Here is a 24,177-nt window from a genome sequence, read left to right as displayed (position 1 = left end):
GCTTTGGCTGTGGTCAGAGGCACAGTTTTTCCAGTGGGGATGGTTTAAAAGTGCCCCATTGTGCAAGTAGGTGGTGTTAACAGGGAAGAAAGAGGAAAGAAAAAAGGAAGAAAATCAAACATCACAGAAAAAGGCACTGCCTTAGTCACAGTTCAGCCATGCGTGGGAGAGCTGGACAGAAGGAATTTCCAGTCTGCTCAGCTGCTTCCTTGAAATGCTAGAGCTAGTCCGTAGGCATGGTATGAAAGGAGACGTGACCATCAATGCGGGCACAAAGTAAAAAAGAATTAGCAGCACTCAGCTGTATTACCCAGGAGGTGAGATCTGATGCTTGCAAGTGTTGCTGGTTCTAAAAGCTGACAAAGCAGCAAAGATAGGAAAGAGATTGCTTTTATACTCAGACAAAATTTGAAAGACTGCTCCTGTGAGGCACTATGGCCAAAAGCCTAAAAAGTATTTTAAAAAGTATCTAATGCCTAAATCCTTTTTGGTCTTGAGTGACACTAGGGATGTACTCAGTTCCCTCCACATCTAGGCAAGTGGAGGGCTCGTTTCCCAGGAAGGGCTGAGCCTATTGCAGGATCTCTCCCTGCCTGTAACAAAATTTAATAGTCCGCTACCCTGTCTCACCTCCCTTCCAGTATGCAGCTGCCTTCACCATTTGGTTGCCTTTCTCTAGCATCGCTGACAAGAGTCACCCTTAGCATTGCAGTTTGTTGGGGTCTGTGTCTCTCTTGTTGTCACTTCTTAGCTATAGTAATGGGTCAGGTCTTGCTTTTCCTTTTATCAAGATCTAGTTCTTCTCTTCATCAGGCAGTTTGTGTAATCTAGAGATTAATCAAAATGCATTCAAGGTAAGTGAATGCTATGCTGACGTTGACTTCCAGCGACTGGTACCATAGGTCTAAAATAACACCTACTTGCTGGTATTTGTAAGGTTTCGTTTGTTCTGGCATGGACTTTTTTGCTGGGCTGCAGTTTGAGTAGTAAATGCAACTATGATATGTGTCACAGGATGGGCAGTCCAGATCTCAGGCCGTTTAGTATAAAGGGGCCTTGTAGAGCTCCCTGGCTATCCGCATTGGCTGTGCTCTCCTTTTCTTGCATAGAGTTATCTCAGGTGCATTCAAATAAAATAGACTAGCCTGTAGACTGGGCTTTCCAGACAGGCAGTAAAATAGACCGTTCTCATTCATTTTAGAGCTTTAAGAGGTTAATTACTGGTTACTAACTGCTGGTTTCTAGCACAGACTGCTGCACTCAGAAATCAATGGGGTAAGACGTGATAGTTTGCAAAGTCAGCAGAGAAACAGACTACCGTGAATGAAACTAGACAATGCTTTGTTACTTGCAAATCCAAAAACTAGACAATCAATAGATATTTTTGGTTTGGGTTTGGGGTTTTTTTTGGCTTTTATTGAAGCACCGAGTTGGCAGACATGTTGAAGCTATTTACATTCAAGTTTCAATAAATGTAGTGCTGGAGATTCCTCTAAATTATTTTATCTTGTTTTTAAAATAAAATCTGCATGATCATTCTGCATCCTTTCCCTGCTGGCATCGGTTTTGTTCTTGCAGCCAAGAGAGTCAGTTAATAGTTTCTTTCAAACTCGCTGGCTGCAGCTTTTGTTTTTGGTTTCTCCCATCCCTTCTATTCCTGCTGTCTCCTAAGGGAGACCCTGCTGGAGTTGCCAGCTATAAAACTTTTTTTTTTTTTTTTAAAACCCAGATATTGCTCTGATTGTACTAAACCAAGCAAGGAAATGTAACCAGTTGTTTTTCTTTTTTGTGTGTCTGTTCTTTCTCCCAACAAACCATATGCTTCACTTCCTTACCACTGCCATCAGGCCAGTGCCGTACTTTTTCTCCTTTGCTTTACCTTAGGCCCTGACTTGGCAACTCACATAGCAGATGCTTTCCATATGGCATAGGCTTTATCAACCACGGTACATTTTCAGCTTTTGCAGTGCTTCCATCCGCTGTGCTGGTATTGTAAAGCAGGGTGGGTGTGCATGGGTACTGGTATCGAAGCAGACACAGTGACTAACTCTTCTGCCAGCCCGTAGTTCTTGCTGCTTTCGTGCCCATCACCAGTGCTGCAGTAAGTGCATAAGGGGGAAATGTTTTAGAAGAATATTCTACTGAACAGAACAAGGCTAATGCAACTCTGGTGGCGAGGTTGGTGGTTGCAGGTGTTTTGTCCTCTCTAGTGTTTTTATTTCTAGCCAGCCTACAGTGGTGTTATGCAAAGGACTAGGTGGTGGTATACTGACACTCAACTTCAGCATAGTAAAAGAACCTGGGTATCAAAGTCTTTTTGTGTTGTGATTAAAAAAAAAACAAACAAATCACACTTCCCCTGGAGATGGTCTATGCAGCGGCTGGCTAATGCTTGTCCTTAGGCTGTAAGAGTCAGTACCAGTAAAGAGTAGGAAAGCAAAGTTTGAACAGTTCCAACCTGCTGCTCTGGCCCTTCATTGGCCTACCTGTATACACTGAGACCTGAGCAAAGGGAAGCAGGCACAAGCTCTGGAAACTTTAGGGTACGTATGCCTTCTGGGGATCAAATCCTGAAGTCAGGTATCAATCAATATGTGAGGATCTGAGTCATGGTGAGGGGGTACAGCACATCGCAGCTACAGCTCACCCCAGCTTCCATGGCCTCACTGAGTTTTCGCTCCATTTTCTTCTGAGCATAAAAAGGCTGAATATGTCGTTTGTAGACATCTCTGCAGATTGAGCAGAAAGGAGAGGCAGTAATTGTGCTAACATGAAATGGCAATTTCTGCATTTGCAGGTTCACAGAGACGGCGGCTTATTCCAGCTTTATCACTTGATACCGCTTCCCCAGCAAGGAAGCCTGCCAACAGCCCCGGGGTCCGCTGGGTGGATGGGCCCCTGCGAAGCGGGCAGAGGGGGCTGGGGGAGCCCTTTGAGATCAAAGTCTATGAGATAGATGATGTGGAGAGGCTCCAGCGGCGACGAGGTGGGGACAGCAAGGTGAGTGCGACCCATGTAATCTGTTTGACTCCTGGAAGGTGAGAGAGGGGCAATTCAGATTATGCAGTCAAAAATACATAGTATTGTATAGGGTTAATTCAACAGGCAGCAAAACCTATTATCTCATTTAAAAGCAGTTATGACTCAAATTATGCCTTCTTCTGTAGCAGCTAACAGACATTTGTACCTTGCATTTTTGCCCCTTGGTTATAGTCTTGGTGATTCCCGTGCTCCAGCATCTTGTCACATCTGTCTTTCAAGGCTGCAGTGATGCCTCAAGTGCTTTGATAATATTGTTTTCAGGATAGCTAATGTATTCTCTCTGACAAAGTTGTTCCTGCCAACCTCAGGCCTCCAAATTTACAAAAAGATCAGGGAATTGAAAAGGTCAGCTCTTGAGAGGTATGGTTGGGAAGAGTATCTAAAGTCGGTGAAATAGCACCAATTTTAGAGTAACTGTGGATATAGACTTTATTACTATTTTAAGGCACTTTTGCTTCCTAGCCCCTCTCACTTGGCTGGGCTGTTTGTGATGTTGTTCTCTGATATGATTTTGTACGGAGAAAAAAACATCACTTGTTGTGATGGGGTTTCCACTGTATTTCACCCACACAGCAGATTTGTCTACAGAGCAGAAGGCAGAATAGTGTTGAGACATTCACACAGGCTTGGAGGAGGATAGCTGTGGTATTGGGAATGCTCCCACGCTAGTGAGGGTGGGCTCACTTATTGCCTGTCTTGATGGCTGCCACCCCTCAGAAGTCATGCGAGGCCAAGCTGGGTGTCTCCAGACAGCACTGCACCTTGTGCTGTTCCTGTGCCCCATATCTTTACAGAAAATATGTCTTCTTTATTGATTGTGACTTGCTAGAGCTTTTCATAGCATACTCCCTTTGTTTAAGGATGTTTTAAATTTGATATTGCTACCGGTTCTCTTATTTTATAATATGACTACTGCATTTCTTATGCGCCAACCACAGAGAGGAATTTAGGATTTTAATACAGCAAGCAATGGATTTCCTTCTCCCAAGAGCTTAGATTTTCTTAGCCAAACTTCTGGTGACAAAAACCAGAAATGTTTTGCTGCAGTTAATCTGATTTCAAGATGCTGCCTGTTATTAATTATTATGGTTTATTAACTACCATTGTAAAGTCTCCAAAGCTCACTGATGGAAAACATCAAAACCAAACAAAAGCAATAAAAATAAAACAGATGATAGATTATTTCATGCAGCGATTCATATGCTTCCAGAGTAAATGGCTTGTTGTCAGTATTATTGATTGGAAGATCATTTAACTGAATGGATCTGAGTATTTCTTCTCCTCTTCATCTATTCCTTCCCTGCTCCTTTTTCCTGGCTGGCAGGAGGTGATATGTTTCAATGCCAAGCTGAAAATCCTGGAGCATCGTCAGCAGAGAATTGCTGAGGTCAAGGCCAAATACGAGTGGTTGATGAGAGAACTGGAGGTGACCAAACAGTACCTGATGCTGGATCCTAATAAATGGCTCAGTGAATGTAAGGGCGTTGTTTTATTGCCTGGACTCATAGGTGTCCTTTGGTTTATTTCATAGCAGGGGAGGGAAGGGAGCAGAAATGTTTGCTAAGAGTGAGATGTGAACTACTGTGTTTGTAAACTAAAATGAACCGACATATAACCTAAGGGCAAGTTTTAGATTGACTGTATTTCTAGAACTAGTCCCTATAATTCTTATTAAATGTTGACAGTAGAACTGCACAATCCTTTTTGCCTGAGAGCTGAATGTTGAAATGGTACAGCATTGTAGTGGTGAATATTGCCATTGGTAGATTAACGTTCACGAGTTTCAGTCCACAGCTCCTGAAAATTAGATATTTTTTTTTTGGCCTCAGATCACTCAGACATATGAGCAATGTTATAAATCTGCTCTTCTACCACAAAATAACACTGTGGAGCAAACTTGTCCCTTGGCACCAGTGGGCTTACATGAAAAATGAATTTGGTCCATTTTTTATAACTACAGATGTGTAAAGTTCAGAGAGCTTAAAGGGCATTCACATTCAAACGAAGAAGGGCCTCAACAACTCAAAGGAAAAAAGATAGAGAGCACTGCAGTAATTGTACAACAATTTTTAGTGTTAGCAAGCAAATGAGTTCATATCAAAGAGTTCTAGGGAAAAAAAACAATTTTCAGTTTACTTAGGATAGTTACAGGTGGCAAAAGGAGGTCGGCTGGTGTGTTCTCTTAATGCATCCTAACTCTTCCTTTGACAACTGCCATAAGTTAACACTGGATTGGTAAATACTGCAAAACAACCACAGTATATGTTTCAGGGACGCTATTAAGGAAGAGAGGTAAAATGGACAAGTTTAAAGGGAGCAGAGAATTTGCCATACATTGCCATCCGCTTACTGTGTGATGCCTTTGCTTCTGATTCCAGTGTGATAAATGCAGAAAGCCTCAAGGACGGCACAGACCTCAGGGACCAGATAAGATGGGAAGCACTGGCTCAGACAACGTGCCTCACGTTCGGCTTCCATGGAAGCCACTGCCAGCTGGTCTCTGGCAGCACACGGGCCCCTGTGTTGGAGTGATTGATGTGCACACCTTCCCCTGCCACTCTTGAGTGGTCTAGTGAAATTCACATGGAATAGGGAGTGGTGTGAGGAGCAAGGAGTTTGGAGGTTGGTTTCTAACTCTGAGTTCTAAATTCAGCAAGGGACTTGGCCTCCCAGGGCAGACCAGCTATTTAAATCTCTTTGTGGTCAGCAGAATGTGTGAGAGAGCCAGAACACACTTAGCATTCAACATTTGCATAAGGGTGTTGGAGTGCAGCAAAAGGCATCTGCAGTTCTGGAGAGGATGGTGGAGCATATTGCTCAAGAAAGCTTCCAATGCAATCTTAACAGTGTTCTTCAGCAAGCTGATGTGCCGTTTTAATGGCCAATAAACAGAAAAGGCAACTTTTAAGGACGATGGCAAGCCAGAGATAAAGTTGTCTAAAGCGCTGATGGGTTTGAAGACTTGAATTAACTCTGTCTCTCCCACCAGCCGGAACTGGGTTTTGTCTGCTTTTCCTATCTGTGTGTTTTCTTTCTCACAGTTGATCTGGAGCAGGTATTTGAGCTGGATTCTCTGGAATACCTGGAGGCCCTGGAATGTGTGACCGAGCGTTTGGAAAACCGTGTCAACTTCTGCAAGGCCCATCTCATGATGATCACCTGTTTCGACATCACCTCTAGACGCCGATAAAGTATGAACCTCAAGAGAATTTCAATGCGCATCTCTGCCATCCTCCTTTTCCCTTCTGAATAGCATCCCAAAGACAACAGAATGAGGATGAAGGTTGGAGTCAAGTCTCAACTGTGTGTATGAGAGATTTGCTATACTATACAGAAGAGTAGTATTAAAAAAACAGGACGAGCATGAAAAATGGAGATATAAGGCTGTTGATTCTCTTATCCTAAAAGAGCACTTTGAGGAACCTTTAAGGACATGTCTGTAAATAAGAACTGCTGGCAGAAGACACTTCTTTCCCTGCATTAGCTGAGGGAGGAGGAAAGGTGGTTGTAGGACTTCCATTGAGAGGTTCATTAAAAGAAAACCTATCCAGAAAAACTGTTCAAGTGCCTTGCAAATCTTTATTATCCAAACATTTATGTTCATACTTTATTGTGTACAGATGGTGCTAGTCAAGAAAACAAAAAGGAAAAAAACAAACACACTTTTGAAATGTATTTACAGCTTGTTTTTCTCTTGGTGTTTTCTCCTATTTCAGACTTGCTGTTTCTAAGTAACTTGTGTTTGTAGAGATATTTCCTAATCAGTACAACATATGAATAAATGTTAACTGTCTTTTCTTGTTACCAGAGTAAGGGCACTCAAAGAAAAAATCAGCTTTCCCAGATGACACAAAAAAATATTTCTAGCAGTGAGTAAGGTTTGCTTATATGTTCTTCTGTACTATCTTATATGCTGGAGGACACGGTAATTTTCCCAGCCTGTAGATTCTGCAATGTATGAGAGAAGAGAGGTGACATTACCGTGAAGTAAATATCTTTTCCATTTGATCCAACCCCCATAACTTGTTTTCTTTTTTATTTTTTAGCTTTGTACTGGCTAGAGTTCTGGATGAGGAGGCACTTTTATCCTAACCCCTTTTTCTGGTGCTAATAACTTTCTGGACAATTACTCTTCAGGCTAAGAGCTCCCATGCTTATCAGTCCAAAAATGAGTGATTTATTCTGTCTTTCTTTCTTAAGACTATGATCGATAAAATTTACCTTCACCTCTTTTTGACATATGCCACTCCAAAACATGTTTTGGCAGCTTTTGGTCCCTGGCCCAGTCTGTCCATGGTCACAGACATACCTGAGAAGTGCAGGCTTTGCTCAGCTCAGCATGTCTGGAAATAAATGGGAGTTGTGAGTGAGTGGATATAGCGCTTCAGGCATGTTGGCTATGGCATTTTCCTTATCAACCCTCCAGTATTGAAGCCATGGCAAAATTCACATTGACATCAAAAGGACAAGGGTCTGTGCCTCAGTGCACATCCAAATGTTCTACTTGCTTGCCTTTATCTACAAAGCGGTATGTGGGAAGGAACATCCTTTGTGTTTCTTAAAGAAATGTATGAAATCTGCATTTTAATTGCATATGAGCATGAAGAATTATTTTGTTGAATTAGGTTTCTTCTTCTCTATTGAAATAAGCCCATTCACAAAAATTCCTCTCTCACATACATTCATGCTACTCTCCTGTTGCGTGTGAGAAAATAAGAACATCATTTACCATATACTCAATGTGCATCAATTTACTGCTGTACTTAAATGCAATTCTTCTTTTACCTGCACCATCATATTAATGCCAACTTACAATAACCCAAGGAGCAAGTCCCAATGGAAAACTAACCCTAAAAACTAACCCTACATAAATACTGATAGGTTTTCTAGTGATTAGCTGAAGAAAAGGTGGGGGGTTTTTGTTCGTTGTTTTTTTTTTTTTTTAAAGGTAGAAATAGCATTTGTATAGTTTTATTTTCTTTTAATACTCTACAACTTGTAATAACAAATCTTTTTCATTTTATTAGCCTTGCCACTGGATTTTGTAGAAGGTCCTTCTTACGTTCCATAGGATTATTTGGAGGGAAAAAAGGTCTGATATGAATGTGACTTTCTAGTCTGTTCCACAGCATTTTCCTATCATGAAACTCATATTCCAAGTAAGTATTAAAGACATAGGTCAGATCTCTGTCCTCTTCTCTCTTGACAAAAAAAAAAAACAAAACTCTGAAAGAGAATCCCAACAATGTGATTTCTCTAGCTTTGTTTCTCTTTGTAATGATTTCAGTAGCGCTTGTTACATATTGGTTCTTTTGAGGGCATCTCTTCTCCACAAAGCCCCATGAATTCAGTACAGCTCCACAGAGCCGTGGGAATTGCCCTTATAGTTTTGTGTTGGATGAAGATCCTAGTGCCTTTGGGATGTGGAGTGCAGCTCTCTGGGCTTAGGCCTGCAGAGCCCCAGATACACGCTGCCAGGTCACACACACAGAGGAGTGAGATTTTCACAGCCAGCTCCCATCTGTCACTCGCCTGTGTCCCCAGGTAGGCCTGTACCGCTCTCACCTGTGACACTGCGCTAAGCCTGTCTCCCGGGCCATACCCCCACATTCAAGGAAGAATCACCCCCCACCCAAGTTGTGCACATGAAATTAAGCATTGCCTTCTTTAAGCTGGAGCATTTTTGAAAATGCGTTTGCTGGAAGGTGATCATTGGATAACTGGGATGCTTCGTCCTTCCTGTGCTGAAGAGAAGCAGCCCAAAACGGGCACCTTGGGCTCCCTGGGAGCCTGCAGTGAGGTTGTAAATGGGAAGTGGTATAGTAAAAGTAAACATACACTTGACAGAAAGAAAGTGAAGTCCTAGCAAATGGTGCATGGCCAGAATGCATTATTATCAAGAGATGCCCTCTCACATAGTCTGGGACTTCTACAGAAGTGATGATGTTTCTATTAATCAGGTGGACACATTTCAGAGCTGTTGTAAAATACTACATATAATGTTCCTCAGCATCATTAACTCAATTAGTCATTGCCTCTAGATTTGGTACTTCTGTAGATTAGGAAGCATAGCAAAAAGTGTGTCTGTCTAGCCATTATTTTAAAAAGTGAGAGCATATGTTTGCTCTCGTTATCACGATGGACCAAAATTGATTCCTGAAACCAAATGGATTATGGCAAGGGTGAATTTGGCATACTGAAAATACTAACTGAGCAGAATCACAGTCCTTAGGAACATTTTATTTCTGAGGACTTAATTAGAGTGGCCATTAACACTCCCATCATATACTCGTATTCATATCCTAAAATCCATACTCATCTTCTCTTTTTTGACATTCTGTCAGTGCATTTCAGAATTTGCCACTATTTTGGGGAACTGTGGTGGCTTAGTGCATAAAAGAGGATGAAAATTTGTGGAGATTTGACATCTGCAAAGTGTTTTCTCATTGAAAATAGCTTTTTACTTCAGAATTTATATTTTTGTACTTCAAATATCTGCAAAACAGATAACTAAAAACATCAGGGCCTTATTATGAAATTGATCTTCGTCTATGGTAGCCAGCACTTTAGAGAAGACCCGTACACTTCTGCAAATCATCCAGGAAGTCCCATTCTTTAAGCAATTGCCAGCAGAATGCTGGTTTTATCCCGATTTTTTAAAAAGCATCAAGTTGCCTAAAATACTCCAGAGCAACATGAGTGGACTACTTAATTGTTTGCACATTCAGAAATCAATCTTATTTCCCTGGGACAGCTTTAGTAGGAAACAGCAATGTTAATGTAATTAGATTTGAAGGTTAATTCTTTGTTCGCATGTGTAACAGGAGATCCCAGTTCTTCATTGTCAGGTTGTGCGATGGCTGCAGAATACCGCCACTGCTCCGCACCCCCACCACTGTGCTCAGGCATGGGCAGCTGGGGCAGTTTGGGCCTCATTCTGAGAACTGCTCATCTTGGCAGACGTGAACCTTATTTATACAAGTGACAAAACTTGTTTTATAGCCACAAATTCAAGTGAAACCTTAGACTGGAGAGTTTGGCTGCGATCTGGATTCAGCCATCCCACTGGTCTGTGTGAAGTCTCGCAGTGGGCAGAAAGCCACGGGTTGCACGCTTGCCGACTCCAGATGCTGGGTCACTTCGTGTCCTAGAAGGGTGTGGGAGAGCCTTAATTCCCAGTGCATTTCTCATAACGACACACATCTTTTCTCCTGCCATGCATCCCTTGTGTTTGCCTCAAAACAATTTCTTGTCAATTCATTCAGATCTGAGCAATCAGCAGTAGTATTTCACAGAAAGGCAAGGAAGCAAACCGATACCCAGGCTCTCCTTTCTTAGCTCTTTACTGGGCATGTTCTCAGCTTGCCTGCCCTGGTATAAATGAAGCACAATTGCATTAAGAGTCATGAGAGTTATAGCACAGTAAAGCCAGTTGCACGAAAAAGGACAATTCACCCCGCCATTTCTGGGTATTTACTGTGCTGCTAGTTATACAGTCGAAGAATATGTTCCTCTTACTTATTTGATACCCCCTCATTTTGCCTAAGGGCCATGCACAGGGCTGTCACTGAATATCTGCTGGCTTCAATCCAGTCTTGGAAGACTCCCACTGCTGTACAACGTAACTTCTGAAACTTGCAGCTACATAAAATAGTAACTGGTAAAGAGCAATGGCATGATCTTCTGACACAAAGCAAGCTAAGTGAGAGCTGCAGAAAATGTACAAAAAAGGATGAAAGGTACACACTGATATTTTTTTCTTTCATCTCTGAACATGGCAATTACAGAGGCAGAAATCTGGGAGAGATGCTGGGACTAATGTACATCAAGTCCTGAGCTTGCTCACAGGATAGAGTCAGTACATCTTAAAGCATTTTTTTTTTTTTTTTTTTTTCTAGTTATCATCTCGATAATATGGTTTGTCTTTAAATAGCCACTATTACATGTGGCATGGAATTCAAATTTTGTGACAGCTGAAGTATCTGAACTCTTTTAGAAACATTGCGTTTTACAAATGTTTGTGATTTTGTTACACCTTTTTTCTGAGCTAAAAATAATCATTATAGTAAATGGTTGTATATACATACAGACAAATGTAAATGTACACAGCCTAAGAGACACGCTCCCCCCTCCCCCTGCCATTATTGTGGGGAGGTGCAATAGCTGTTCACAAATGGAAACAACATAGAATCATAGAATAGTTTGGGTTGGAAGGGACCTTTAAAGTCACCTAGTCCAACACCCCTGCAATGAGCAGGGACATCTTCAACTACATCAGGTTGTTCAGAGCTCCATCCAACCTGACCTTGAATGTTTCCAGGGATGGGGCATCTACCACCTCTTTAGGTAACCTGTTCCAGTGTTTCACCACTCTCATTGTAAAAAATTTCTTCCTCATATCTAGTCTAAGACTTCTCTCTTTTAGTTTAAAACTGCTATCCCTTGTTCTATTGCAACAGGCCCTACTAAAAGGTTTGTCCCCATCTTTTTTATAAGCCCCCTTTAAGTACTGAAAGGCTGCAATAAGGTCTCCCCAGAGTCTTCTCTTCTCCAGGCTGAACAACCCCAACTCTCTCAGCCTGTCCTCATAGAAGAGGTGCTCCAGCCCTCTGATCATTTTTGTGGCCCTCCTCTGGACCTGCTCCAACAGGTCCACGTCCTTCTTATGTTGGGGGCCCCAGAGCTGGATGCAGTAGTCAGGGTGGAGTCTCAATAGAACAGAATAGAGGGGCAGAATCACCTCACTCGACCTGCTGGCCACACTTCTTTTAATGCAGCCCAGGATACAGTTGGCTTTCTGGGCTGTGAGCTCACATTGCTGGCTCATGTCCAGCTTTTCATCCACCATTACCCCCAAGTCCTCCTTAGCAGCACTGCTCTCAATCCTTTCGCCCCCCAGCCTGTATTGTTACTGGAGGTTGCCCCAACCCAGGTGCAGGACCCTGCACTTGGCCTTGTTGAATATCGTGAGGTTCACATGGGCCCACTTTTTGAGCTTCTTCAGGTCCCTCTGGCTGGCATCCCTTCCCTCCAGTGTGTCAACTGCACCACACAGCTTGGTGTCATCTGCAAACTTGCTGAGGGTGCACTCAACCCCACTATCTATGTCATCGATGAAAATATTAAACAGTACTGGTCTAAATCTGGACCCCTGAGGGACAATACTTGTCACCATTCTCTGTCTGAATATTGAGCCGTTGACAACTACTCCGGGGATGTGACCATCCAGCCAGTTCCTCATCCACCAAATAGTCCACCCATCAAATCCGTATCTCTCCAATTTAGAGAGAAGGATGTTATGAGGGACAGCACTCGCCTTCCTCCTCCAAGGATTACCTATAAAACCTTTCTCCTTGCATTCACCAAGTGAAGCTGACATGCCACACTCTAGGGAAAACTTATGCTTGAAACACTTTTGAATGTTTCTTTTAAAGGTCCTTCCTTCCCTGTGTTCCTCAGCCTACAAAGCCAAGTTGCTGCAGTTCCCTTGTAGAGGCTGTCATTGAAACGTTAAAGCCTGTAAAAGTAATCCAAATTAAGTATTCTATATTTCAGGGTGTCATGAATTTAAGGCAAAATATTTTACAATCATGGCTGTTAAATGCAACAATTTCTGCATACGCATACAGCATAGTTACATCAGTTGAAAGCCTGGTCTCTTAGCTCCCCATGAGATAAAGCTTTCTGCCTTGTCCTAAGAGTTTTAAAATTATAACTTTAAGCTACTGCATTGCAAAGTACTGCCTAAAATAAATACGATTCTCATAAACCAGAGGTTGAGTGACCCTCTGATGCCGGTTTGTATGGGAGGGATGGTTGCACAGCATCAGGGATGCACCAGCTCACTGCAGAGATCAAAGCATTTGTATCACTAAATAGTGATAGGAGGAGATGATGACCATACAGACAGGTGTGATTTCTCAAATCCACTGACGAGTGACATACCTTGCTTAATCCTGATGTCCTCACGGCTTTGTTTTGTTACTCCATAGGCTTTTGCATTGGCGACACCCAGCAGTTTTGGAGACACAAGGCTGGCCATTGCTAGCTATTGCAAGATCTGAAACAGGTTTCCAAATAACTATGGCAAACAAAACTGTGAATGATTTGTCAATGCAAAGTTAATAATCTCTCTCTCTTGCATTTATTGTGTGCTCATCCCAGGGTTATCTGAGCTTCCATACCTGCTCTTTGAAATAATAAACCATTTTATTATTGTCTTTATCTTTTCTTCTTTCTCCTTCTCAAGCAAGCTTTCAAAAAAAAAATAAAAAAGAAAAAGAAAAAAAGAAAGAAAAAGAAAAATCAGTTTTCCTTGAAAATGTACCTTTTCCTAATTCCATTGAAGTCAATATGGATTTTGCCACCAGCTTCACTGACAGCAGACTTGTGCTCACTTGTGCAACATTTTGAAGCTCACAAAGGGTGTAATGATTCTGCAAATAATGGAGGGGCTGAAAATGAAATAGTAGCATTCATCTGTAAGATTTCAAATGACCTTCAAAACCCTCCTGGACAGGAAATAAAACACAAACCAAACCATCTTACTTTGAGTGGTCCTACTTAAGTATTGAGCAGACTTTATAATAATGGTAATAAAATGGTGCTTGAGGCAGTTTCAGCTATATTACATATTCTCTGTGTACTATAATATGGATGTATTCACCCTCTATATTGTATATGTATGTGTGTGAGTATTTACATATAGCACACATACATATATGTTTTATGTATGCATAGATACTAACGTTCCTAAGTTTTACTTCTTTCCTTCTCATAGCTGAAACTGCTGGTTACTAACATCCACATCATATTCTATGTATGAAGGATATAATTTATTTGTAAACTCAGGATGTTCTTGTTTTATAGAGTTGCTTGTATTTTATAATTTATTTACACATCATGGTTGGAAATGCTTATCTAAGTGCTATGCATTGAAGTGTATGTTTGCTAAATCCATTTCACTCTGTCCGTGGCTATGTTCTTTCTCATTATAACAGTGGTATAAAATAGGGCTAAGGAGGAGACAAAACTGATGGATACAGAACTTGCCCTGGTCCCACCAGTGGGTAATTCCAGAAGAGGATGTATCAGTAGCGGATATATATATATTATCAATCAACTAAATTTTATGGGGGAAAAAAAAAAAAGAAAAAGAAAGAACATGAGGACCAGTTCAAAATGTGGAAAGTCACAGCCATTTCCAAGTTGGTCAACAAATGCATTGAGCCTTTTGCCATTAAAATTGTACAGTTTATTGTTTGCTGGCTAAAAAATATCCCTTTTGTGGTATCTGAGGTGTGAAACATTGTCAATAATATGATGTCTGGAAAAAAAAATCAAACTATAGTGGCATTAAATGTTTACTTTTATCTTACCAATATATCTGCCTCTCCCTCCTGACTATTTCACTTTGGATGAGAGTATTTATGAAATGGCAAAGAAGAAGGTGCTTTTGACCCCCAAGAGGGTATGCTATTATAATAATGAGAATGAGCAAGATCAATCCTGAAAATAAAACAACTGAAGGGGTTCTAGCAAGCAAGTGTTGCTGAGAGGCAAATTCACCAGAAGGCAACAGTAAGGAATTTCAGGGTTTGATAGGAATGACAGAAACGTTACAACCAAGCGTAGCACGGTTAACTGCTCCCCTGCTGCTGTCCAGAAACAGATAGTCACGGGGCCTGAACTGGTCAGGCTTTCACATACGCTGGTTATGCACACGTCCCTCCCCGTATCAGCAGGGTTGGCTCCACCTGCATCTGTTAGCAAGGGAAAAATGTGAGACCAAACAAATGCTAAAAATGTATTTATAAGTGTAATTTTTTGTCACCTCTGGCAACTGTGTCAGATTTTCCTTGGCCCTCGTGCAGGTATATAACACAATGTAAGAGTAATAAAAAGAGTCTGTGTCCATTACTCAAGACATGCTTCTCCCTCAGAGATCCTGGTGGCAGGTTCAGCTGACCCCTGAACTTCGGCTAAAGTGTGTGTAATATCTGCTTGCCTTTTGCTCACATTTGTGGTGTTCCCTGTTGATAATTAAGAAAGTGCCTCACTTGTAGGGCAAGGCGTGAATTAGCTCTGGGCAAATCTCTGATGCCCCATGACACTTGGGTAAGCCCCAATAAGGATACTGTGCTCTTCCCATTGGAATAAAACAACAACTCTTATTTCTTGTGGGGGAGAGAAAAAAGGAAATGATTTTAAAATCTCCCTGAAGACATGTCGTATGCTGGCAGATGAGTCCTTCATATGTCCTACTTTAGGAGGCACTTGTTAGCCTGCTAGGCATCTAAATATTTGGTTGACAGTTTGGTGAGCATTTAAAATAGTCCTTTCTTCTATCTTGTTATTATATCAGCTCAGTGGCAGAGCTAACAGTCACAGCGGCAGGGGATGCAGTCATTTAATGTGACCAGCTCTTCCAAACGAAAAATAACGAGGTGGCTACAGAGGCGAAGGCTGGCACGTAATGAGCCGGTGTGGCAGAGGAGAGGAGGGAGTTTCTCTTCCTTTCTCCTCTCCCAGCAGCAAACCCTATGACTCCAGTACTACCTTAGCTGTTGCCCCTGGGCCAGTGAATTTGCATGCTGGTGCCTCTCCACAGTAGCTGTAAATGAAGATAAACGGCCATTTCTTTCGTCTGTGGGCTGTTCAGAATCGCTCTGATTTGCTCTAAAGAGCTAAAAGGCTTATTGCCTATTTTTGAGGTAATTTATCTTCATTGCTGTTATCACGCAACCACATCAGTATTAAAGACCCTGAAGTCTCTTGCAGTGACAAAAACAGAGAAAAATGGGTTAGCGCAAGTCCTAGACTTTGTCTAAGGCAGAACTGATGGTGAGGAGCTCTATTTGAGCTGAAAACCAAATCAATTCACTCTTGGTCAGTTCTAAAGCCTTACAGACCTCAGTGCTACACACCTCCAGTTCAGGGCAAGACTGCCAGGAAAGGTTTCAGGCAGGGAGTGAGAGCAGGGGATCACACCTGGCAAAAGGCTGGTGTCCTTATGAGGCCTGCTTGAAATTGCTGACATCTCATGTAAACTAATGCCCTAGCCATGACCAACTCTTAACTTGTTTTTAAAACCAGTAACTTGCCAGGCTAGAAATCAGGAGAGGGTTTAGAGTGGGAACCTGACAGGTCCCTCATCTCCTTATGAGGTCCTGAACAAGCTCCCCAACTACTGGAAAACCAGGAGAAGGGGAAGTAATTGGTTCCTCTCCCACATCTGCCTGCAAACCACTGGAGTTCCCTGGACGTCACCCTCATTTTGGTTGGCAGCACTAGCTGCCTGGAATCTGCTGAGGAGGGAGGGGAGCAAGAAAATTCAGCTCCCAGTCTCTCAGGTGGACACAAAATTAATGTTTAGTTCCTCCAGAAAAAGGCCATCTGTGAGTGGATTTTATGTTTTCTGATATCTGTTAGTATTCCTGACAGTTGCCAATCTGGCAATTTTGGAGGCTGACATCTGCTATTTAACCACTGAGCAACGCTATATGGGCTGTGACCACAGCAGTGCTCTACATTGCACAAAGACCACTTTCCACTCCAAAAGCAAGTAGGTACTCTCGCTTGAACAAAACCCCTGGCAAGTGCTGACCTGGGAAAAGCTCTAAGATGGCCAAAAATGGTCCATCGCCAATGGACGCTTGTCTAGGGAAAAGATCTGCATTCATTTTCATATGTGTTTACGTGCATCTCTTCTGCGGACACTTATTGCACAGGTTTGGCACCCACGCTTTGTGTCAGATTGCGGGTTTCATGCCAACCCTCTGGCAGCCAAACATATGCAGCTGTGTGAGTTTGGCACAGACCCAGATTTCCATTTCTATCTCCTAGATACCCAAGTGTGGCCAGACGCGTGGGTGCCGTGTGCGGGATTCAGGGCTTGCTGCGTGGAGGAAGTCTTACACCCCCAGAGATGGAGGACCTTCGTCACTCACTTTAAAAGGAGTAGGGACCGTCCTTGTCCCTGTCTCATCCCTGTTCAGCTTCATTCTCTGAATGATGGGAAACCAGGGAGATGGGAGAAAAACTGTCATTTTTTCCTATATTTTTCTTGTCAAAAGATGAATTGCTCATTGTAGTTACAATAAAGCAGAGAGAGGGGGGAGCATCCAAGCCATCCTGCTCATGGGGCTGTGCTCTGCAGACTCCTCCACACCGGTGCGACTGGATGCTCTGTGCCGCTCAGCATGGCTCCTTGCAAAATGTCCCTTGGAGCTTGCTTGAAACAAGAGCGCCCAGTGGTGCTGAAGGAGTAGCAGTGCTTTCACTCACCTTGTTTTCGGTGCCCATCCATGCACAGTGGCCCAGCTCACTCCCATCTCTGTGCTGCAGCTGGATGCTCAGGGACACAACTGTGAAGAGAGTCATTGCAGCTGCAGGAAGATTCACAACCCTGTTTTTGTTAAAGAGCACACTGCCAGCTCCTAAACCATATTTTATTGAAACCTCACAATATCCAGCAAGCAGCACCAGGGGAGCCAAGCAAGACACTGTAAACATCATTTTCCCCTAATTTCCAAGGACAATGGAAGGCATTGCAATTACGCGAATAATGAGAAAGATACCAGTTCGGCTCCTCGCCCGGCGGCTGGTGACTTGTGCTGCCCCCGGGGTCCGGCATAGCTGGGACTCATGCCTGCCCTGAGTTTCCAGTGGCTCAAAGAACATTTCTGAAGGTTATGTGTAAAGCCATTAAGATGCTGTGAAATCCGCAGAAAAGCTTCTGGACAGCCTCTAAGCCTTGGCATTGCAGACTTTACGTCCATCGGACTCTATTTTTTCTGCTGGCAAGGCCGAAACAATGGGAGCACCAATCCTGGTCTGCCTGACAATTAGCGTTGCATTGGCATGAAGTGGTCTGTGGAGTGGGGCAGTCACAGGAACAAACACTATGTGTGTGCTGAATAAACCCCTAATCTAACAAGAGGGCTTCGCACCTGAAATCTTCCATGGGACCGCATTTAGTGTGAGAGTACTGGGGCACTGAAATACTTTCACAGTGAAAAAATTGTTCTGGGCCTGATTTCTCCACCCGGTAACATCACCTAGGCACTCGTGACTCATTCGATGAAATATTTATTTATTGCCTCTCTGAACAATTCCTGGCTTGCCTTTATGTCCTGTTAACAGTTTACCTCCCAGATTTTTCCATATGTTTGCAAAATACTCTGTTCCAAGAGGCACGTTTCCCAGCTCTCTGTGGCAGGTTAGTGTAGACATCAAAGTCAAAGCTTGTGAGCCTCCCGAGGAGGTCATTGCAAAGCTGTGCTTAGTTTCTTATTAAGGTGCTTTTGAGCTGGCTGATTATACCACTGTGTATCACCTAGACACGAGGACAATGATGCTGCCTGTGTCCAGCCCTCACGACATGTCCCAGTGCAATGTGGTTACAGACATGTTCTCCAGTCTGTAACTGAGAACAGTGCTACTGGAGCAGGGACAAGGCAGTGCTGTGGCACAGAAAGGTAGGACCAGGGGGAGACAAAGGGGATGGCAGAACCAGTCCAGGTCCATGGAGGCAGGTGGACATTCATAGACATGTCAGCAGTTGAAGAACAACACAATACCAGGCAAGTTGCAGAGAGGATGAAGGTGAGGGTGCCTCTCTCTCCCCTGCAGAGACACAGGACAGGCAGTGGGACCACCCGGCAGGAGGACTGCGGCAGAGAGAGACTGTCTCATTTTGGAAGTCATTTCGTTGTCACACTGGACGCAGAAAATCCACTGGGGCTAGGGGGGGAAACCCAAATCCCTATAATCTAATAATTATGTCAAAGCCAGCTATGAAGATTTTGGGTGTTTTCTCCCTTCCTCCAACAGGAACTTTTTGTAAAATTGACCCTCATGCTAAGCCATTTTGACCTCTTCATAAGCTAGCACCATAAAGTGTGGAGGCTGTTATACTGCCTTATCTTGCTGGGATTGTAAACCTTTGAGCTTTAAATTCCCTCTGCGACCCTAAAAATTCTTCCCCAGGCAAGACAGAGTATATCTTTCCTTCTTTTTTTTTTTTAAAGCACACAGTGAGGTAACTTGTAATTAACCCCAAAATAATCATAGCGTTTCAGATGGGAAAGCTGTAAACTCATTTCTCTGAGAAATCATACACCTGACCACATCCTAGGAGCCTCTCTTGGCGGCAAGGCCTTGGCCGGCCGCCCAGGAGCTGGCCCACTCGCTGCCGTCCGCTTCATGCAGTGAGATTTTGCTGCGAGACTGTTCATAACATGGCCGGAGGTGTAATGGCCAGGCCGGGCGAAGGCTGGCACAGGGCCACTTGTGCCAAGCCTGGGCTTCTCTGCCTGGGACCATCTGCCGGCCTGAGGCCATTCAGGGTTTCCACCATTTTCAGCTGGCAGACTGCGTAAGCTTTTTCACGGGAGTTGCAGATGGTAGAGGGAATTCAAGCCTAATGGCAACAAGGTTCGCTTTCCTCAGGTGCCATTTGCAAACCCCCCCTTCCTCTGCAGGTTTCCCCAGGCTGCAGAGTCCTCCTCCACACAACAGCGCTTGCAGCTGAGCCTGACTCACCACAAGCCCCGTGCAGGGCTTCGGGGGAAGGCAGATGGCGCCGGGACTGGCCTGGCTCAGCCGGCACCGGGGAGCGACAGGCACAAAGAAGCTGCTGTGGTCCAAAGCCAACGTAGTAGTTGAAGACTTGTCCTGCTTAACGGCTGTTTTCTCTGACACTTGCCGAGAGTGGAGCAGCAAGCTAAACATTTCTGCACCACTTCAGAAATTATTATTTTCTATTTTTTTTTATAGAGCATTTTGCTCTCTGTTCCTTCCCTCCTCCCCCAGGCCCCAACAGAAGCTGGACAGTTGACATCTTTTTACAAGGGTAAAACCTCGATGGCTCCAAGGGTGATAGCCCCTGACAAGAAGCTGCATCACTGGCAGAGCAGGACACAAAGCGAGTGGTGAGGAAGGCATCGGTTTCCCTGCGGTGCAGAGGTCGGAAGTGCCCTGCAGCTCATGAAATGCTCACTGTTGCAGCAGGTAGAGGAGGGCCTCAAAAAGTGCCCCCAGGCACCTTTCTCCTGTGAAAAATGCAATACGCTGTAGAGTTGGCTTTGGCACATTGCTGCATTCCCCACATGTAGAGGAAAGGTGTTCGCTGAAGGCATCACATCAGGCAGAAGGAACAAAATCCTGGCCTTTGCCTCCCCCGGCTCCTCATTTGGCTCTGGTCTGAACTGAGATACTTGCCTGGCTAAGTGACAGGGCTCAGTCAAGAGGAAAGAGGCCCAGGCTAAAGCCCATCTGGGCCACGGGCTAGATTTGAGCAAGTCCATAGGTCTGCAGAGCTCTAAACCTGCGTTGTTTCTGCAGCTCTGCAAACACCAGCCAGGGGCTTGTTGGCAAACTGGCCTTTTTCCAGCTCACAAGCAGGACAAGCTCCTCAGTCCCACCATCCAACAACCATCATTTCTTCTGACTTAGCAGCAGCTTTCAAAGGGCTGTTCCACAGCAGAGAAGACGTTGGTCTCTTGATGACCTTCTCCACCACCTTGGAAGGAAAACCTTTGCCAAGACTTTAGATTTGAATGGTAAAATGAGCAGCTTTGTGGCCTGGGTGTATAACAGTGACACTACATGGATTGCATGAAGAGCTTTGTTATTCTGATGAAATGAACTTGGACAATGCCCATCTAAAAGATTTTAATCCATCTTCCCACCTACCAGCCATAAAGCAAGATGGCATTCCTGGCTGGTGGCTGGTGGGCTGCCCCATCCCAGTATTGCTCAGGTCTTTCTGGTTTTCAGAGGCTTTCTGTTGGCAGCTCAAGGCATCTTTGCCAATTCCCTTGCTTTCATGTTGAGTTGCAGTTTGACTTGAGTAAAATAAACTCCAAACAAAAAAAAAGAAAAGCCCAGCAATCAGCACAGAATTATTTACACAAAATTAAAAAAATCAGATCTTTGTCTGATTTTCACAAATCATGTAACAGTCTGCAGGGAAAACACTTGGTAAGTGGAAAAAAGATTCTTTGTATACCTTCATTATGCTGACCTTTTAAAATACCATTATTTACTGGTGCCTTCAGCCACAGATGTTTAGAAATTAACATTTCCAACTTGTGATAGAGAATTTCCCTCATCCAGCATTCCTGTTAGCGTGATAGGGAACATCACTCCCCAGTAATGGTATCATGGTCCCTGTACAGAGTATAAGCTGGGTACAAGATGTTAATGACATTAAAAAGAATACAAAAACAGATATTGCTATTACCTCACTGAGGAATTCCTCCTCAGAGCTTGATGTGACTTTGAAAAGGAGACTGAAGTACAACAAGGGCCCTTGCATCCAAACGGGAGGAAGGAGATTGACCAGGAGAAGCAGAAGCAAACTCCCCACTGCAGTCAGTGACTGCTCCTTTTCAGGCAGTCCCCATCACCTCTGCTACTCTAGTTCCCAGCCCACTGGCTGTCCCTCAGCTGTGTGGCTACTGCTATATGTATGGAGACCAATTCCTCTCTGCAGCTGTGTGATACCCGTGACTCTCTCCAAAGACCGCAACAGCTTTTCCATCTTTCACTGTGGGCTCCTACGGTGTGTTGCTGCTGGTGGGAGGGATGGCAGCTCCGTGACTTCGCAACACGTCATTTGGGTGTCCCCAGCTCTGCAAGGGATAGCACAGGGAGGGTCAGGCCAGACCTCTCCTCTACCTGTGCAATCACGGGATGCTTAGCACCTGGCATCTATTACAACAGGAAGGCAACACTAAAAAGGCTTCATCAAACTGAGCTTCATTAAAAGTAAACAGGGAAGTACAGTACAGAGCAGAGCACAAGGCCTGGGGGAGGGGAAGAGTGGAGCTCTGCTAATTTTCTCATCAGACGCCCTTCTCTATTACTGTCTCCTGGCTCCTGCTCTGAAAGTCAAGTGGAATCGTCAAGAGGAATCACCTGTGATTTAAAGCGCAGTTTTGCTCTGAGAGGTATGTAAAATTGCCACCTTCCTATTCGGAGCCTCTGGGGACTGGGAATCAGAGCTGCTGAATTGGAGGGGTGGAGGAAGCAAACACTGCTCTTCCCTCTACTCTCCTCAGCCCCACTAGACCAGCCCTTAGCGGAAACAGAGGCCAGGGAGCAGGATCCTTAGCTCCAGGTAAGGAGACCAGCAAGAGCTGCTTGCCGAAGCCCAGGAGGTGGAGGGGAACTTAAAGCAAAGAAGAGGCTGTGTGATTATCCCCTTCCTCCTGTCCTGGGGCCAGTCAGAAGAAGAGATGGTGCTCTGTCCTCATTTAGGCATCTTTGGAGTTAAAAAGGACTCAGGGAGGATGCTTCAGCCCAGCTTGCTTGCTGTGAGCCCCATCAGGATTTGGTTAACAAGGAGCTGGAGCATCTGAGACTACTGAAAAGCTTGTGTCTATGTGCCTTTCTGTGCGTGCCTGCCTCTGTAGCTATATAGAGATATATTTAAAAGAAGGTTAATTGGTCTTCTGGGAACTATAAAGAACTTGTTAGGTTCCTCTGTGTGAGCAGTGACTGTATGAAACTTAATTACTAAGCCTGAGTTATTCATTTTTTTGGGGGGGAAGGAATCTCTAAGGTCCTTATTAAAACCTACAAAAAGTCTAAAGAATGATGGAATTAGAATTGATTTGTCCATGTTGATCACAAGTGCAAAGCAAATAAAAACGTTGAACTTTCCCCATGAAATACTAATGGGGGTCATATAGGCATGGCTTACACATCACTAGTGGGGGGATAAACAGAAACCGCTCTGCTGAATGGCAAGAATAGCAGACTGCAGACTTTCAGGTACGGCGCACTCTTTATGCTGAGGGCAGGAAAAATACACACTTAGATGTTCTTGTAGGGAGCATTTTACAATACAGCCATCTCGGATGTATTTTCAGGCTGATTAACTTCGTAAAATCACAACTGAAAAAGAAAAGGACTTTTGTATAGGAAAATGTACATTGATAGGAAAGAGAAAATAGCCATTTAAAAGAAGAAGAAAAAAAAAAAAAAGACGCTGTAATGTGGCTTTAGCCTGAAATGCCCAAAAGCATTTGCTTTGAATTTTTTCACTGTGGTTTAGAGTTTGCTGAAGTGCTGTGGGTGGAGACCAAAGCTTTCTCTATGTGGTGGAGGCACGGCTTAAGCAGGGGCAGCTCCCAGCACTCTGTCTGCGTGTGGCCACTCAGTTTTGGAGGAACTCTCTGGCAATGCCTGTAATTACAGGAAAACACAATGATGCCATTCCATCCCGCACATCCCGCCATGACAAAGCCCAACTATGGACGTCGGTCTGACCCTGGCTGATTTGCCCAAGGTCAGACACAATTTCTGGTGCAGCGGGGAAGCCAAGCCAGAACTCAACATCCATAACTGTAAGACCTTCCTTCTTCTGCTTGTCTTATGGGAGATTTAATTCTGAATCAGGGAAAAAAAAAAAATTCCTCATAATTAGCACAACTTCTGTCGAAAGCAGAACTCTGTTCATTAAGAGTCTTGCAGTGGCCAGGGACTATTTGGAATATGCTGTGCGGGGAAATAGCCTCTGTGTTTCATAAATAAGCTGTGTTAAAAAATAACAAGTCTAAGAAAAGCTAGCTTTAAAAACATAGCCAGCAGGGAACAGGGTTACAGCAAGAAGCAGAGAAAGGGCTGAGTAGGGGGAGCTTTGCTGGCATACACCCAGGCACGACTCCACACGCAAGTTGATAAACTCAAGGAAGTCACAGCTCTAAAAAATTGGTTCACTGCATTTTCTCACAAGTGTCTTTACTTTGTGCTACCTCCGCTATGCGCTGCAAGTTCTGTTTGCTAACGGCCCAGAAAGTTTTTACTTCCAACATCATGTCAGCACACCTTGAGGGTATGGACATGGAGAATTACACCACGCTTAAAGAAACAGCACAGTTTATGGAACTAATTTTTTTTTTTTTTTTTAAGATAGATGTTTTGTTCAACTGGTATAAATTATTCTCAGCAAAACTGTATAATCCCCTATGTTTTTTTTCTGTATGTTGGTACTGTTTTCTTCCAAACACATACTACAATGCAATGCTTGCTCTAAGTGCGGTCTAGCATTGTTGCTCCTAACTAATTTAAGGGATATTGACAAATGAAAAGTAATGCAAAACATATTTCTAAACCTTGTGGTGA

At 43.7% G+C, this 24,177-nt stretch overlaps 1 protein-coding gene across 1 annotated transcript in view; it reads left to right on the top strand.

Annotated features, from left to right (window-relative positions):
* The window catches only part of KIF26B (kinesin family member 26B), a gene marked incomplete at both ends in the record, with an annotated part of 308,377 nt that extends 302,145 nt beyond the window's left edge, over positions 1–6,232 (top strand). The window contains 3 exons of the mRNA XM_082480432.1: positions 2,798–3,000; positions 4,367–4,517; positions 6,084–6,232. Of these exons, the coding sequence (XP_082336558.1) occupies positions 2,798–3,000; positions 4,367–4,517; positions 6,084–6,232 (503 nt within the window). The remainder of the gene's footprint in view (positions 1–2,797; positions 3,001–4,366; positions 4,518–6,083) is intronic.
* Positions 6,233–24,177: the final 17,945 nt, after the last annotated feature.

This window comes from Vanellus vanellus, assembly GCF_965231255.1.
Source record: "Vanellus vanellus genome assembly, chromosome: 3".
NCBI classification, from domain to species: Eukaryota; Metazoa; Chordata; class Aves; order Charadriiformes; family Charadriidae; genus Vanellus; species Vanellus vanellus.
The sequence above is the reverse complement of the archived record's forward strand: the minus strand, read 5'-3'. Positions and strand labels throughout refer to the sequence as shown.